The 13,660-nt window shown below is 47.2% G+C and overlaps 1 protein-coding gene across 18 annotated transcripts in view; it reads left to right on the plus strand.

Moving 5' to 3' along the window:
- Positions 1 to 13,660, plus strand: part of HDAC5 (histone deacetylase 5) — a 1,827,433-nt gene that overhangs the window by 1,030,996 nt on the left and 782,777 nt on the right. For all 18 annotated transcript variants that reach the window (XM_086923942.1, XM_086923931.1, XM_086923932.1 and 15 more), the window contains one exon: positions 10,448 to 10,578. In XM_086923942.1, the coding sequence (XP_086780068.1) occupies positions 10,448 to 10,578 (131 nt within the window). The remainder of the gene's footprint in view (positions 1 to 10,447; positions 10,579 to 13,660) is intronic.

Here is a 13,660-nt window from a genome sequence, read left to right on the forward strand (position 1 = left end):
ATGCCCCCTATGTTCTCTGTAGATTCCTACCTTTAATTTTGAATCCCTGAAGGCTAGATGACGTGTCTAAAACTATACTTTGCTATCATATTTCATACATCTCACATTCTTTGGGTTACTCCTCCCTTTACACATCACAGTAGAACTGAGATTTTAAAAGAAGGCAGTAAATGGTGCACCAGTGGTAAAATGAAAAGCAGTGGAAGACTGATCTAGTATTTTTAGGAACTCTGGAGGCTGTAGTATCTCATCCTACTAAAGTGTAAGTAAGGCAGTTGTTTTTCTTTTCTTTTTTCATTTTCTTTTTATCAGTCGAACCTTTTAAACGTCTCTGTAAGTTGTTTTGATGAAAACCTTTTTCTTTTCTAGTTCCATTCATTCAACATCCAAGATTGGTGTGCTATTTTTTTAAATATTTTTATGTTTGACTCAGTCATCATGGATTCTCTTCATAATTGGTACCCCCCCTCAAGTGGCAAAACCTCTAAAGACTGATGACTGTAGGACTGATGTGCACACTCAAGATGACAGGGGTTCACAAATTAGCAGATTTTCTGAATTATGTGGAAATGGCGATTGATACACAGATAATGCATGCTATTCCCTATTCCTGTATGTGCATTACTGTATGTGCAGTCTACAAAAGAGCACTCTGCAAACTCCTCACACAGACGTGCAAATCCTTACACAGCATAAAAATCGAGAAACCTACCTCTGCTCAGCCGTATTCCTACTCTCACATCCTGAGCATATCCAGAACCAAATCAGACAGTTGTGCCTTCTCCTACATCGCTCCTGATGCCTGTAATAACTTGCTCCTGCACATCAGAGCCGCCTCTCAAGAGATTGGAGATAGAAGACTGATGGTCTTGGGTTGGATGTGTTTCCTACATGGGTGGGAAGCACATTGTGTTTTTTAAATACCCCTCACACACCAAAAGGGCCCTTGGTGTCATGCTTCATCATAGGGGTGTTCGCGCCCCTCTATGGAACGCGGTGTGCTATTCATCAGCAGGAGCACTGATGTAACCACTATGTGTAGTGTGAGAGGGGGTGAGTGGTATGGTCAGGAGTGGATAGTGAGTGAGTGTTAAAAAAATACCTAGCATGTGCGGAATAAAAGGAATTTTAATCGGCCTGCATGCTGGTATTGTTAAAAAGGTGAGGTGGAGGTGTGATGTATTAATGTACCAAACCTCCTGTGTGTCAATATGATTTGATTGATAGTGCAAATAGCGTGCTATTTGCACTATCAATCAGGATACTACCTTGTCAATCAGGATACTACTTTGTTAGGTAGTATCCTGATTGATAGTGCAAATAGCATGGGGTCCCCGCCGTTCTGAAGGCTCATGACGCCTCAGGCTTCTGGATAACAAATTGATACGAAAGTATTACCTTGTCGCAATACAATTGAACATACTAGGCATATTTTGCAACATTAATTCATTATTTCTACACATAGTATTTCCTGTGTATAGACGGTATTATACTGTCCATGTGAGTAGGGTAGGGATCTGTGTACCCGTCCTGAAGAAGAAACCGCACGCTTCAAAACATGTTGACAAACACAGGAGGTTTTGTACATTAATACATCACACCTCAACCTCACCTTTTTAACCATACCGGCACAGAGGCCTATTATAATTCCTTTTATTCCTCACATGCTAGGTATTTTTTAACCCTCACTCACTATCCACTCCTGACCCTACCACTCACCCCCTCTCACACTACAGATAGTGGTTACATCAGTGCTCCCGCACATCCGCTGATTAGTAGCACGCCGCGTTCCATAGAGGGGCGCGAAGACCTCTATGATGAAGCATGACACCAAGGGCCCTTTTGGTCTGAGGGGTATTTTAAGAACACAATGTGCTTCCCGCCCATGTAGGAAACCCATCCAATCCAAGACCGTCTGTCTTATATCGCTAATCCCTTGTTGGGTGGATTCCATTTGTTTATTAGTTATAGCTAGGGGAGGTCGAATCCACTCCCTGTGTCCGTCCGGACACACACTCTCTCCACTCCCTCCTTAGGTATTTATGGCATCAGAGCCACCTCTTCAGTTCTTGGATTCCTCAAGAACCTGAAGACCTTGCACGTCACCAAGCCCCCGACCTTTGCTTGGCCCATACAGCTCTTTTTCAGCTAAAGAATACCTTCCCTGGTGAGTTTTACGCTATATAAATACACATAATGTTATACACCGCACATTAGCGCTAGTTGTTACTGCAGTTTACCCAAGTTTTTCCCAGCTGCAAATTCAAGGATCAAACACCCATGTTTCGCGCATATATGATAGCCCAGTTTTTGGCGCAACAGGAGTTGCGCCCAACAGAATTTAAGCCCAATTATGAACTGGGCATATTAAGAATGGCTTCAAGGTGTGATCAGTCTTTCTTGATTCTCACGCTATTAACAATTATGGTACGTCAAATGAGGTCATACAGGAGGTTGCCGGATATGGAAGAGATTTTCTCTAGAGATCATACTTAGAAAATGTGTCCTCGCAGAAAGATCATGCCATGTTTATTTCATCCACCTCAGTACCAGGCAAGTGCAATCTGTGAGTCTGCAAAATCGTAGTCACTGCCACTTCTAGTCGATATTGAGGTATTCACCACCACTAAGTGTTCACTTGAAGTGAAGCTTGTGATGGCCAATGAGCGGTGAAGCTTTTAATTAATGTTAAAAGACAGAACAAGGATTAGAAGGCTGTAGGCCAGCTAAATAATGGTGACATCCTCCTCCATTTCAGCGCTCTCTTTTGTAGGCCTGGGTGAAATTTTAATAACGCCAGGAATCGGAGTAATTTTAGTAGTTCCAGGTTACTCTTCAACATGGAATTACAGATAATAACGTTATTACACTCGCTCACATAATTGGGAGTAATTAGGACAAAATCCTACCCAAGAGCATATTTAGTGAGCGTTTGGTAGTCTGCTGTGCGTGCTTTTACTGAGCGTAAAATGCATCCATTTTCCATGTGAGGGTACAGTTTGTGCTAAGAAACTAGTGCTAAATGTTGGAAGTACATTGAGGGAAAATCCTACCCCAAATGCACATTTACCTAGTTCGTTGCTATTCATGTTCTGCTGAATTTTGCGCCTTTTCTTAGCGCTAAATGCAAAATTACTGTTACTGCATAGTTCTGCACAATCTCGCCGAATCTTTGGGTAATTTTGAATGATTTCGCTACATGGAATGAAAAATTTCCTAGCTAACGTACAGGAAAGTTTCAATTCTATTAAGGAGGCGGAGGCGAGGATTAGGCTGTATCTTTCTCCTTTATTTTTCTCCAGCAGCCATTAAAAGGTATCTACAATCTCAACAAAACTACATTTCCCATGAGCATCAGGGAAAATGGAAACAGAAAAGGTCTCTGCAACTGTCCAATCTCAGTCCAGGGCTTCCCAATATCCTTCCCTGCTGGCACTCTATCCTCCTCTTTCTTCCTGCGACACTGCCACAGAATTCTCAGCCATTATTTCTGCTTGCCCGTGTCAGAACCTATGGAACAAACAAAGTACATAAGGCACCAAGAAATGAACGCCCGATCTCATCAGTCAACAAGGGCATCAATGAATGATCATTACATCCATGAACAGAACGGTGAAAGGAAGAACATCATAATCTGTCACATCACAATAGGAAACTGTATCATAAAGATTTAACTTACTGTCCCAACGTAGTAGTTCTGGGCGGGTTCGAATGAATACCGGGTGGGCTAATCCTCGCCTCCGCCTCCTTAATAGAATTGAAACTTTCCTGTATGTTAGCTAGGAAATTTTTCATTCTATGTCAGGAGCGGAGGCTTCTGATTAGGTAGTTCAAAGCTTATCCACTACCGGAGAAGCCAGAGACGCTACTGGCTTAAAGTAAAATCTCTTGAAAGTGGAGTCTGAAGACCAATCTGCCGCCTTCAGAATATCCTCCAGGCGAGCTCCCAGGGAATATGCCTTGGACGCCATTGCTCCCCTCACAGAGTGGGCTCCAAACCGAGATATGTCTATACCTGCTTCCTGCATAACCCATCGCACCCATCGCGCAATAGTTGGGGATGAAACCGCCCGTGTGGCTTGGTAAGAGCAATAAATAGTTGTTTAACGCCCTGTGGGCGTATATCAATCGTCGCCACTTCATAGGCCTTCAGCGCTCTGACCACACATAGTTTCGGGACATCCGGGAATGCAGGATACGAGATAATCCGGGAATCCCCCTTGGTACGCCTAGAGACATGAAAGGTAACCCCATCCGGGGTCAAGTCACGACCCGTAAGGTCCAAGGCCCTCACATCTGAGAATCTGCGACAGGAGATCAGACAAAGTAGCATTGCCAGCTTCGCTGAAATCTGTTTCCTCAACAGGTATTTATTGGATGGCCATTCTCGAAATAAGTTAAGGACCTTATTAACATCCCATAACACCGAGTACCGGGGTTCCGGGGGAATTGATAGCCTAATCCCCCGCAGCAGTTTACAGACTAGAGGATGTTCCCCTATAGGATGGTTCTCCACCGGGACATGCCCTGCCGATATGGCAGACCGAAAGGTATTGATAGACCTGTACGCCAAGCCATCCTTTGCTAGGGAGGCTAGGAAATTAACGACGTGGACAATGTCTGCCCCCACTGGATCAATCTGCAATCGCAGACACCGACTACTCCACGAGACCACGCTGATCGGTACCTCTTGTTGGTACTGTCTGCCCAGGATTTGGCCAACAGCATGGCAGCGTCCTCCGAAAGTCCCGGGACTTGCCAGCGTTGCCTGTAACCCGCTAGGCCATCAGACACATGCTGCCTGTTGCCAGGAGGTGGTGAGGATCTCCTTGAGGATTCTTGAGGAGATCTGGAACGCAGGTAGAGGGATTGGAAAATCCCAGGAAAGTTCCATCAGAACCGGAAACCAGGCTTGCGACCTCCAGATCGGGGTGATCACCACCAGATCCACTTGGTGTCTCCGTACCTGGGTGGACACTCTCATGATCATTGCAAAGGGAGGGAACGCGTAGCCCTTCTCCCTGCTCCAATCCTGCAGAAACGCGTATATCGCTGCTACCTCCGGATCCGGTCGCCAACTGAAATAGCGCTTCAGCTGAGCGTCCAGCCGGGAAGCAAACAGGTCCACTGTAAACGGACCCTATTTGTCCTGAATCGCCTCGAACACATCCGGACGAAGTTGCCATAGACTGGCATCCCTCCAATGACGAGACCACCAGTCCGCCACTTGATTGGCTGAGCCTGGAAGGTGCTCCGCCGTAAGGGATATCTCGTTGGATAGGCAATACTCCCAAAGAGTCCGAGAGAGATCGGATAAGGAACCACCTGGTTCCCCCCAGGTGGTTGATGTAGCGCACTGCCGCCACGTTGTCCATCTTTAGAAGGACACAGCACTGAACTCTGACCTTCGTCCAACACTTTACTGCGAACGACCCCGCCATCAACTCCAGACAGTTGATGTGGAGATCTCGTTCTGTGGATGACCATACTCCGCCTGTAAAAGCAGCGCCGCAACGCGCTCCCCAGCCCAGGCCGCTGGCGTCCGATTCTATCACCAAGTCTGGTTTGGAACCGAAGATCGCCCGACCGTTCCAGGCATCCATATGTTCGATCCACCATCGAAGCTCCGTCCTGGCCTCTTCCGTAAGGGGAACGACCTGGGAGTAGGTGAGACCTCTGCGGAGGTGAAACGCCTTGAGGCGTTGAAGGGCCCGTTAATGAAGGGGCCCCGGGAAGATCGCCTGAATAGATGACGACAGGAGACCCACGACCCTGGCAAGGTGTCGCAACAGGATCGTTGGGCGTGCCAGGGTGCGTCGCAACTCATGCCTGATCCTGGAAAGTTTCCGAGAAGGCAGGGACAGTGTGGCCTCCACTGAATCTATCAAAAAACTCAGGAACTGCATCTTCCTGGATGGGGTCAGGTCCGACTTGGGTTCGTTGACTATGAACCCCAATGATTCTAGGAGGCTGACCGCCCTCTGAAGATGGGACAGCAATGTCCGTGGGCATTGATGCAAGAGGAGCATGTCGTCTAGATAAATTATCAGACGGATGCCCTCTGTACGCAAACGCTCCACCACCGGTTTCAACACCTTGGTGAAACACCACGGCGCGGACGACAGTCCGAAAGGAAGGGAGACAAACTCGTAGGTCTGCTGATCCCACTGAAACTGAAGGAAACGTCTGTGGGGAGCGAAAATAGGGATCGTGAGGTAGGCATCCTTGAGGTCCAACCGGACCATCCAATCCCCCTCTTGAAGCAGATCCCGTAGGAGGTGAATGCCCTCCATATTGAAATGGCGGTAAATGAGCCAGCCATTGAACTCCTTGAGGTTTATCACAGGGCGATAGCCCCCGTCCTACTTCTCCACAATGAAAATATTGCTGAGGAAACCCCGCGGGTGCAAACTCGTCCGCACAATGGCCCCCTTTCTCAGGAGATCTGTCACCTCCCTGTCTATCAGAGCGCATTGGTCCTGCGTGAAGGTAATAGGTCTGGGACGAACGGGCTGCTTGGGGAGTCCAGAGTATTCTGTTTGGAACCCAACGACGGTCTGTAAGACCCAAGCGTCGGAGGTGAGCGAAGACCATGCTTGAAAAAAAAAACTGGAGTCAGCCCCCCCATTTCAGGCCCGAAACATTCTGGAGTCTCACCTTTGTGATTATTGTAGCTGCTGTCTCCTCTGCCTCTTCCACCACGGCGGCGGGGATAGCGTCTGGTGTTGTAGAAATTCCCGAATTTGTCGGGGTCCTGGTATTGACCTCTCTGTGAGTCACCATGTTTACAGGAGCCCCTGTTATATGGTCTGCCAGACGAGCGGCCCCTTCCACGACTGGCTGCGCCAAAAACACGTGGCGTGAAGATCCGTTTGACCGATGTGTGGGCCTTGTCCACAGAGTTGAAGGTATTTACGAATTTACCTAACTCCTTCACGAAGGGGTCTCCGAAGAGGTTACCCTCCGCCATCGGACCTGCCTCGGACGTGGCTAGCTCCCCCAATTTCGGATCAATTTTGATTAAAATGGACCGTCTTCTTTCGGTTGAAATGGCCACTTTGCATTTCCCAGGAAGATGATTGCCCTTTGTGCCCAACCGGAAAGGATCTCTGGGGAAATCAGGGATCCCGAGTCCTTGGCGTCTTCAGCCATGTCCAGGATTTTAGCCAACGGCCCGGCCGTGTCCAAAAGCTTGTCTTGACAGGCCCGCCAAGAACGGTCGATGCCCTTCTTAGGGTCCTTCACAAATTTAGTGAGGAAGGTAGACATTTTAGGATCTATCTCGGGGGTTACTGTCACTTTACCATCCAGGGTATGGCGTGGGCACTCCGCCCGAAGGCAACTACGCACCTCCTGGTCCAGAGGTTTGCGAAGCCTGGCTGCCATGTAGGTCGCCACCTTAGGAGCGGGAACCCAGTGCGACGAGCGCGGATGAAGCAACTCGTCCAGATTAAGCATGTCGGAACTGGGATTAGAGTGGGACTCCTGAGTGGTCTGTGCGGGGAGCCACAAATTATCCGGGTCTCCATCGCCATCCGAAGTTTGGGGCGACTTATCCGGGTCGACAGTGGCCGCGTCGTCCATGCTGTCTCCCAAAGCACCTGACAGTGCCTCCTTAGAGGTGGAAGGGTTATACGCAGTCTTCGAGAAAGGCTTTCTTGAGCCTCGAAAACGCGTCAGTGTCGACCCCCGCGTCCGCCGGGCGCTTCCTCTTGGCATCTGTGGATTCCGCAGATGTTTGACTGAGGCACAGGATCCGCCTGCCCTGGGTTCTGCCCGGGGTTCTGGCATTGTGCCTGTAGCTGTTCGATCTTCTTCTCTAGGGGTGCAACCACACGCGACACAGCTTTATGAATGGAAGAGGCCATCACCTGACAGAAGTGGTCATCTACTGGCAGGTACATGACCTGCTGCTCCTCCTCCTCTTCATAGTATTCCTCATATTCCATTGCGCTCCTGCGTCGCGCCAAGAAGCCAATGTAACTGGGGATAAAGGTAGGGCAGAACCCTAAATAATCTGCTGTCTTCCCACCGAAGCGGGGTAATGAGGTATAAGTGAGACCAACAACCTCCGCTATGAGGCACGTGTAGACCTGCCCGGGCCGGTCCCGAAGAGTCAATGAATATCCTACCCGCCTCGCGGGTGTTCGGGCTCCAGGCAGGGGCTCTGTTTCTAAAAGCCTTAGTGCTGCACAAAGTCGATCAAATTGTACCACACCAGTCTTCCCCCGCGGTATGCGAGTCCGTTGAGCCGCTTCTCCCGACGCGAGTAGAGAGCGGAACTCGACGACTCGCGCCCGATGGGGGGTAAGCTCCTCAGAGCGGCAGCGAGGCGAGCGCGGTCCCCTAGCGGCAGGAGGCCGCCCGCGCACAGAGCCCGAAGAGAACAACACACCGCGAAAGGAGCGGACAACACTCCCGCGGCTCCCGCACCTGTGTGTCGCCGACCACCCCCCTGATGCTCATGGGAAATGTAGTTTTGTTGAGATTGTAGATACCTTTTAATGGCTGCTGGAGAAAAATAAAGGAGAAAGATACAGCCTAATCAGAAGACTCCGCTCCTGACATAGAATTACACCAGTTACTCCCACCCCTACTGGTTTTACACAACCATTCTATCCATACCTGGAATGTTTGTGCCAAGTCCACTGCATGAGCATCAACTTAGAAATAACACTACGTACCCTTTTTCACTTTTTTTAACAATAGTGTACCACAGTGCATCTGTCAAAGAACATGAGCAGTATAAATTCTGCATACAGTTCTTTTGGAAGTAAGAAGTCTCAGTTTTGTCTCTTTGAATGCCAAAGAAAGCAGTCCTGCCAACGCCTCCAGATTTTCTGGCACTTATATGTGCATCCCAGGCTTGTAGACGAGTTTGTCAAACTTTGCATATTGTCCACAAATATTCTTCCAACCGAGTTGCAGTCGCTGACCCCCATGGTTGTGTGGACTGAATTTGTTTAGATCATGGCTTTGGCATCCTTTTGTAATTCACGAGGGATACAGATTATTATGCATTTTGTGACCCCTCATGTGGTTGAACGGCCTTTTGTACTAAGAGCATCTCTTCCTCATTCATGTGATTGCTTATTGCCATATGTATTGTTCCCTTTTATAAGGCAGCTACAAGCTAAATTTTGCTCCATTGTCTGTGGCAAGGTCTGTTGGTTCCGTTTCACTTGCAAAAATGCCCTTTAAAAATTCAGTTGTTGCTTTGGTAGTAATGTCTGCTTGAATTTCAGGTCTATCCATCTGCTTTTATAGTTGACAAAAACTGCTTCATATTTCATGTTGGTTGATAAATTACACTGGACCAATGAAGTCTAAACCCATCTTCTCCCTTGCCTCCTCTGGTGACTCTGCTGTCATCATTTATATAATCTGTGTGATTAGTGTATTTTCATTACCGCTGCAGTCACAGCAATTGTTTTCTGTCCATTTGTCCACTTCATTGTCAAGCTCTAGCCACCTAAATGTCTTTTAGTCAGCTCTTTGTCAAGGTCTTGCCCTGTTGACCTTGGTGTGCTGTAGCTAGCAATCTCTTTTATACATTCGAGGACAATGCCAGTCTCACCCACACAAAAGCATACTGTAATGTATTGAAAACTTTTATTTTATTTTCAAGTATGGTCCCAAGAATTGCTTTGATTTCTTTTCTGTATTCCAATCTTTTTCCGCTCTGTCACCACACTCCTCGAACTCTATGTGGATCCGCATTTGAGGCTTTCCATCAAGTTGGACCTTCTCACACAGAACCATAGAGAAACCAGACACCCTGCCCCACGGACACTTAACCTTGCTATTTGGCTCTCCATGTCTTTGAGTTTGGTTATCTTAACTGTCCTCCGGAATGCATGAACATTCTTGAGGAACACGCAGACCCACTACTCGGGCCTGCCTGGCTGCAAAGTGGAAAAGATTTGCTCACTACTCCCCCTCACAACACATTGACTCTTCAGAAGCCAGTGTCCACGACATTGTCTGCTACCTTTCAGACCTGTGGCCTAGCATTCACTTCCATCAAACACCACTTAGCGGCAATTAAGCCTACCACATCCACACATACTCACTGTTAAGGGAAGTTTTGTAATCTAATAATGCCTCCTTACCTCATACTGTTATTGCAATTACCAAAACATCATTCTCAGGTCAACCAGTTGACACTTGGGTACCCCAGTCAAATGAAATTAATAAAGTTCTTTGCCATACACATAATGCAGTATGAGATCTCATAGCCTTGTCAGAGACTCTTCTTTTTTAGCCAAACATAATGACAATAGATCTCAGATCGCTATGTCTTGGTCAGTGAGAATGAGAGTTCCGGAAATGCCTCAGGGCCTTACAGATGTTAGAAATGCTCAATACAATTACTGGTAACCTAACATAAGATCAAGAAGCATTTCTAGGTTTCTCCATTGAATGTGTTTTTTCTTTTGTTTTACAGGGGAGTGCACCATACCTCATTGGACCAGAGTTCCCCTCCTCAAGCAGGATCTCCAGGAACACCGCCATCCTACAAACTGCCTGTGCTTGGCACCTATGACAGTCGAGATGATTTTCCTCTGCGCAAAACAGGTGAAAAGAGTAATTAGTAATGTTTGCCTGCTACAATTGATTGCTCTTATTGCACTTTAAATCTTCTTCTCAGCACATGCGTGCTTACTTCTGGAAAACTGAGGATCTTTTCTTCAAGTGTCAATAGTGAGCCAATTATCTATTGTGCTTTCTACAGATTCATCTTTCGTGCACTACTAGCCACAAAACAATGTAGCATGTTACAGCAAACCAGAAAATCTGATACTGATAATGGAGTAAAATAAGGTAGGGCAGAGTAACATACGTCTGGCAGAGTTGTAGAAAGAGCTGATACAACGAATTCTCCATCATGATAGCATTATTATATGTCTCTACTTGTGTACTTTATATTCTTGATTTTGCCCTTAATGCTCTTAAAAGGAAAAAGGCAGTAAATGCAAGGAACTTGGACCACAAGAGCAATACAGCGTAAAACCGGAGGAGGAGCACTGGTTCTTTAAGGACATCAGCAAGCATGAGCCTAGATGTAAGGCAACTGAACACTGACTGTATGGGAAGGTGTGTTGGTATACCCCCGGGAAACGAAAGTGCAACTTACAGATAGCTGGTATATTCTCCAAAGAACATCTATAAGATGGGCACTGTGTGTACATTACACAAAACTAGCAGGAAAACATAATTTTATCATTTGGCCCTTGTGTGCAGAAACTGATTGGCCATTAAGCTATTTTACATATATTTGCTTTAGCTCTATATATATATATATATATATTTTTTTAATTTTTGGTTTCAAAAGTCTTTATTACAAATTGCATCATGATATACATTCAGCATTTCAGGACACAAATGCAAACACCAACTTCTCCATATATTCTGTCATAGATTAAAGCTGGATCCCCGCATTTACAACACATCATTGTAATATAGTTTATATGACTTCAAATTTGACCTTTCCCATTCCGCCTTCCCCGCCCCATTCTACATCCTATCCGAATTAGAGGCCCTATGTCCAGTGGCAAACAATCCTGTAATGTTCTAAGACCGCTCACATCTGTGAGGGTCGCAATCTACTATTTGCGCAGTGTGTAGGTACCCCTGGGCCTCCCGCATCTGAATATCCCCACCCCAAAAATCGCCACTAGGTACAATAGGTGCGCAACACGTACTTTACATGGGTCTATGCCCACATACTATGGGCTAGTGCCGGGGTCTGTGGTGGACTGTGGTGGCTCACAAATATTCCTGCGTGATTTGTTCCATTTCCCCATATCTTAGACCATTTTTTGGGGCAACCTCGGTGTAGATAGACTGCTCTTTCTGCCACCATTGCCATGTCCATATCATTTTCCCACTGCATTCGTGTGGAGGCTGTGCCTGAACCCCAGTTTCGTGCTATATTCCTTTTTGCAACTGCTAATCTCAATGTGGCCCATGTCTTTAACGCCAGGTTGAGGTCTGTAGGCTACCAGATATTTAGCAGGCAGCCCCCAGGATCCAGCCGTACCTCAGCCTCTCCCACCTCTGAAATCTCAGTTAGTACCTGCTCCCAGTACGTTTGTATGGTAGGACAATCCCAGATAACGTGGAAAAGCGATCCCCTTTGTCCGCACCCTCTCAAGCAAACTGGATTAGGGACATGACCCAGTTTGGGCAGCATAGTGCGTGAATAGTACACTCTGTGTAGGATTTTAAGCTGGATTAGTTTCATTCGTGACGGGATGGCCGCCTCCCTGGGCGACGCGAAAGCATTCATCCAATCTGTGTCATCTGTATCGCCTAATTCCACCTCCCATTTGCTGCGGAATACCGCCATAGGATCTGGGAGATTGTTCACTAGTTTACGATATGTTTGTGAGATGACCTTTTTTTCCAGATAGTCGGTAAGAAGCCTGTCTTCTAGGGGAGAGGATTCAGCAAGGGTAGTGCCTGTTGGGATTGCACTCTGCAGTGCATGTCTAATTTGCATGTAACGGTATCTCTCTGTGTCCGCCATTCCATAATTTTCTTATAGTGTTGTAAATGATATTAAATTTCCAATAGACCATAGGTCCCCTATCTTCGTGATGCCAATGAAGTCCTATTGCCTTAAACCCCTCGTGTTAGCTAGAGTACCCAGGCGACGTGTGCCCCAGAGTGGGGTGGCTAGTATGAGTACTCCTTCCCATCCCAGGGCCCTCTGTGCTGCGTGCCAGACTTTGATCGTGTGGGCTGTGGGACCAGTGAGGGTATGACGCCTTTTGTTTGTGTAGAGGGCCTTCATCAGATGTTCCACTGGCAGTATCTGTCTGTCAAGCCTGTAGGCTGGTTCATGGTGTGAGGAGTGGAGCCATTGATTCACTGTCATTAATTGTGCCGCCCAATAGTACAGTTTGATACTTGGTAGAGCTATACCTCCGTCATACCAACTGCGAATCAGTTTGGTGTGTGCTATTCGGGCCGGTTTCCCGTCCCATAGCAGAGAGGAGACCTCTGCATCAATTGCTTTAAAGTAGGAGAGCGAGACCGGAAATGGGGTGTTATGGAATGCATAGAGAAACCTTGGCAGCGCAAGCTTTTTAAAGAGCGCTGCCCTGCCCAAAAGCGTTAGTGGAAGGGATCTCCAGTGGGAGACATCTGATCTGAGCCTCTGCAGGGGCTTCATTAAGTTTTCGTCTATGAACACGGATTCTTGCGGGGTGACATATATGCCTAAGTATTTAAAACCCCTAGACGCCGTTTGTAACGTACATCCTTGGGGCAGGGGTGGAGGTCGTCCATGTAAGACGTATAATAGTGATTTCGTCCAAATTATGGAGTAACCTGAAAAGTCGCCGTACGACCTGAGCACGCTCATCAGTGCCATTAGTGATTCTTTGGGGGACATTAGACATATGAGCACGTCGTCTGCATAAGGGAAATGCGGTCTACCCAACCCTCCTGCCACCTAATTCCGCGAATCAGCGTGTCCGTTCGCACTTTTGCGGCTAATGGTTCTAAAATAAGCGCAAATAGAAGCGGGGATAAGGGGCACCCCTGCCGGGTCCCGCGTCGTAGCGCAAACTCACTAGAGATATGCCCGTTAGCAACCACTTGGGCCATAGGTGCTGTGTATAATAGTTTGATCCAACTGCAGAATTTGGGG

This window comes from Lissotriton vulgaris, chromosome 5, assembly GCF_964263255.1.
Source record: "Lissotriton vulgaris chromosome 5, aLisVul1.2, whole genome shotgun sequence".
NCBI classification, from domain to species: domain Eukaryota; kingdom Metazoa; phylum Chordata; class Amphibia; order Caudata; family Salamandridae; genus Lissotriton; species Lissotriton vulgaris.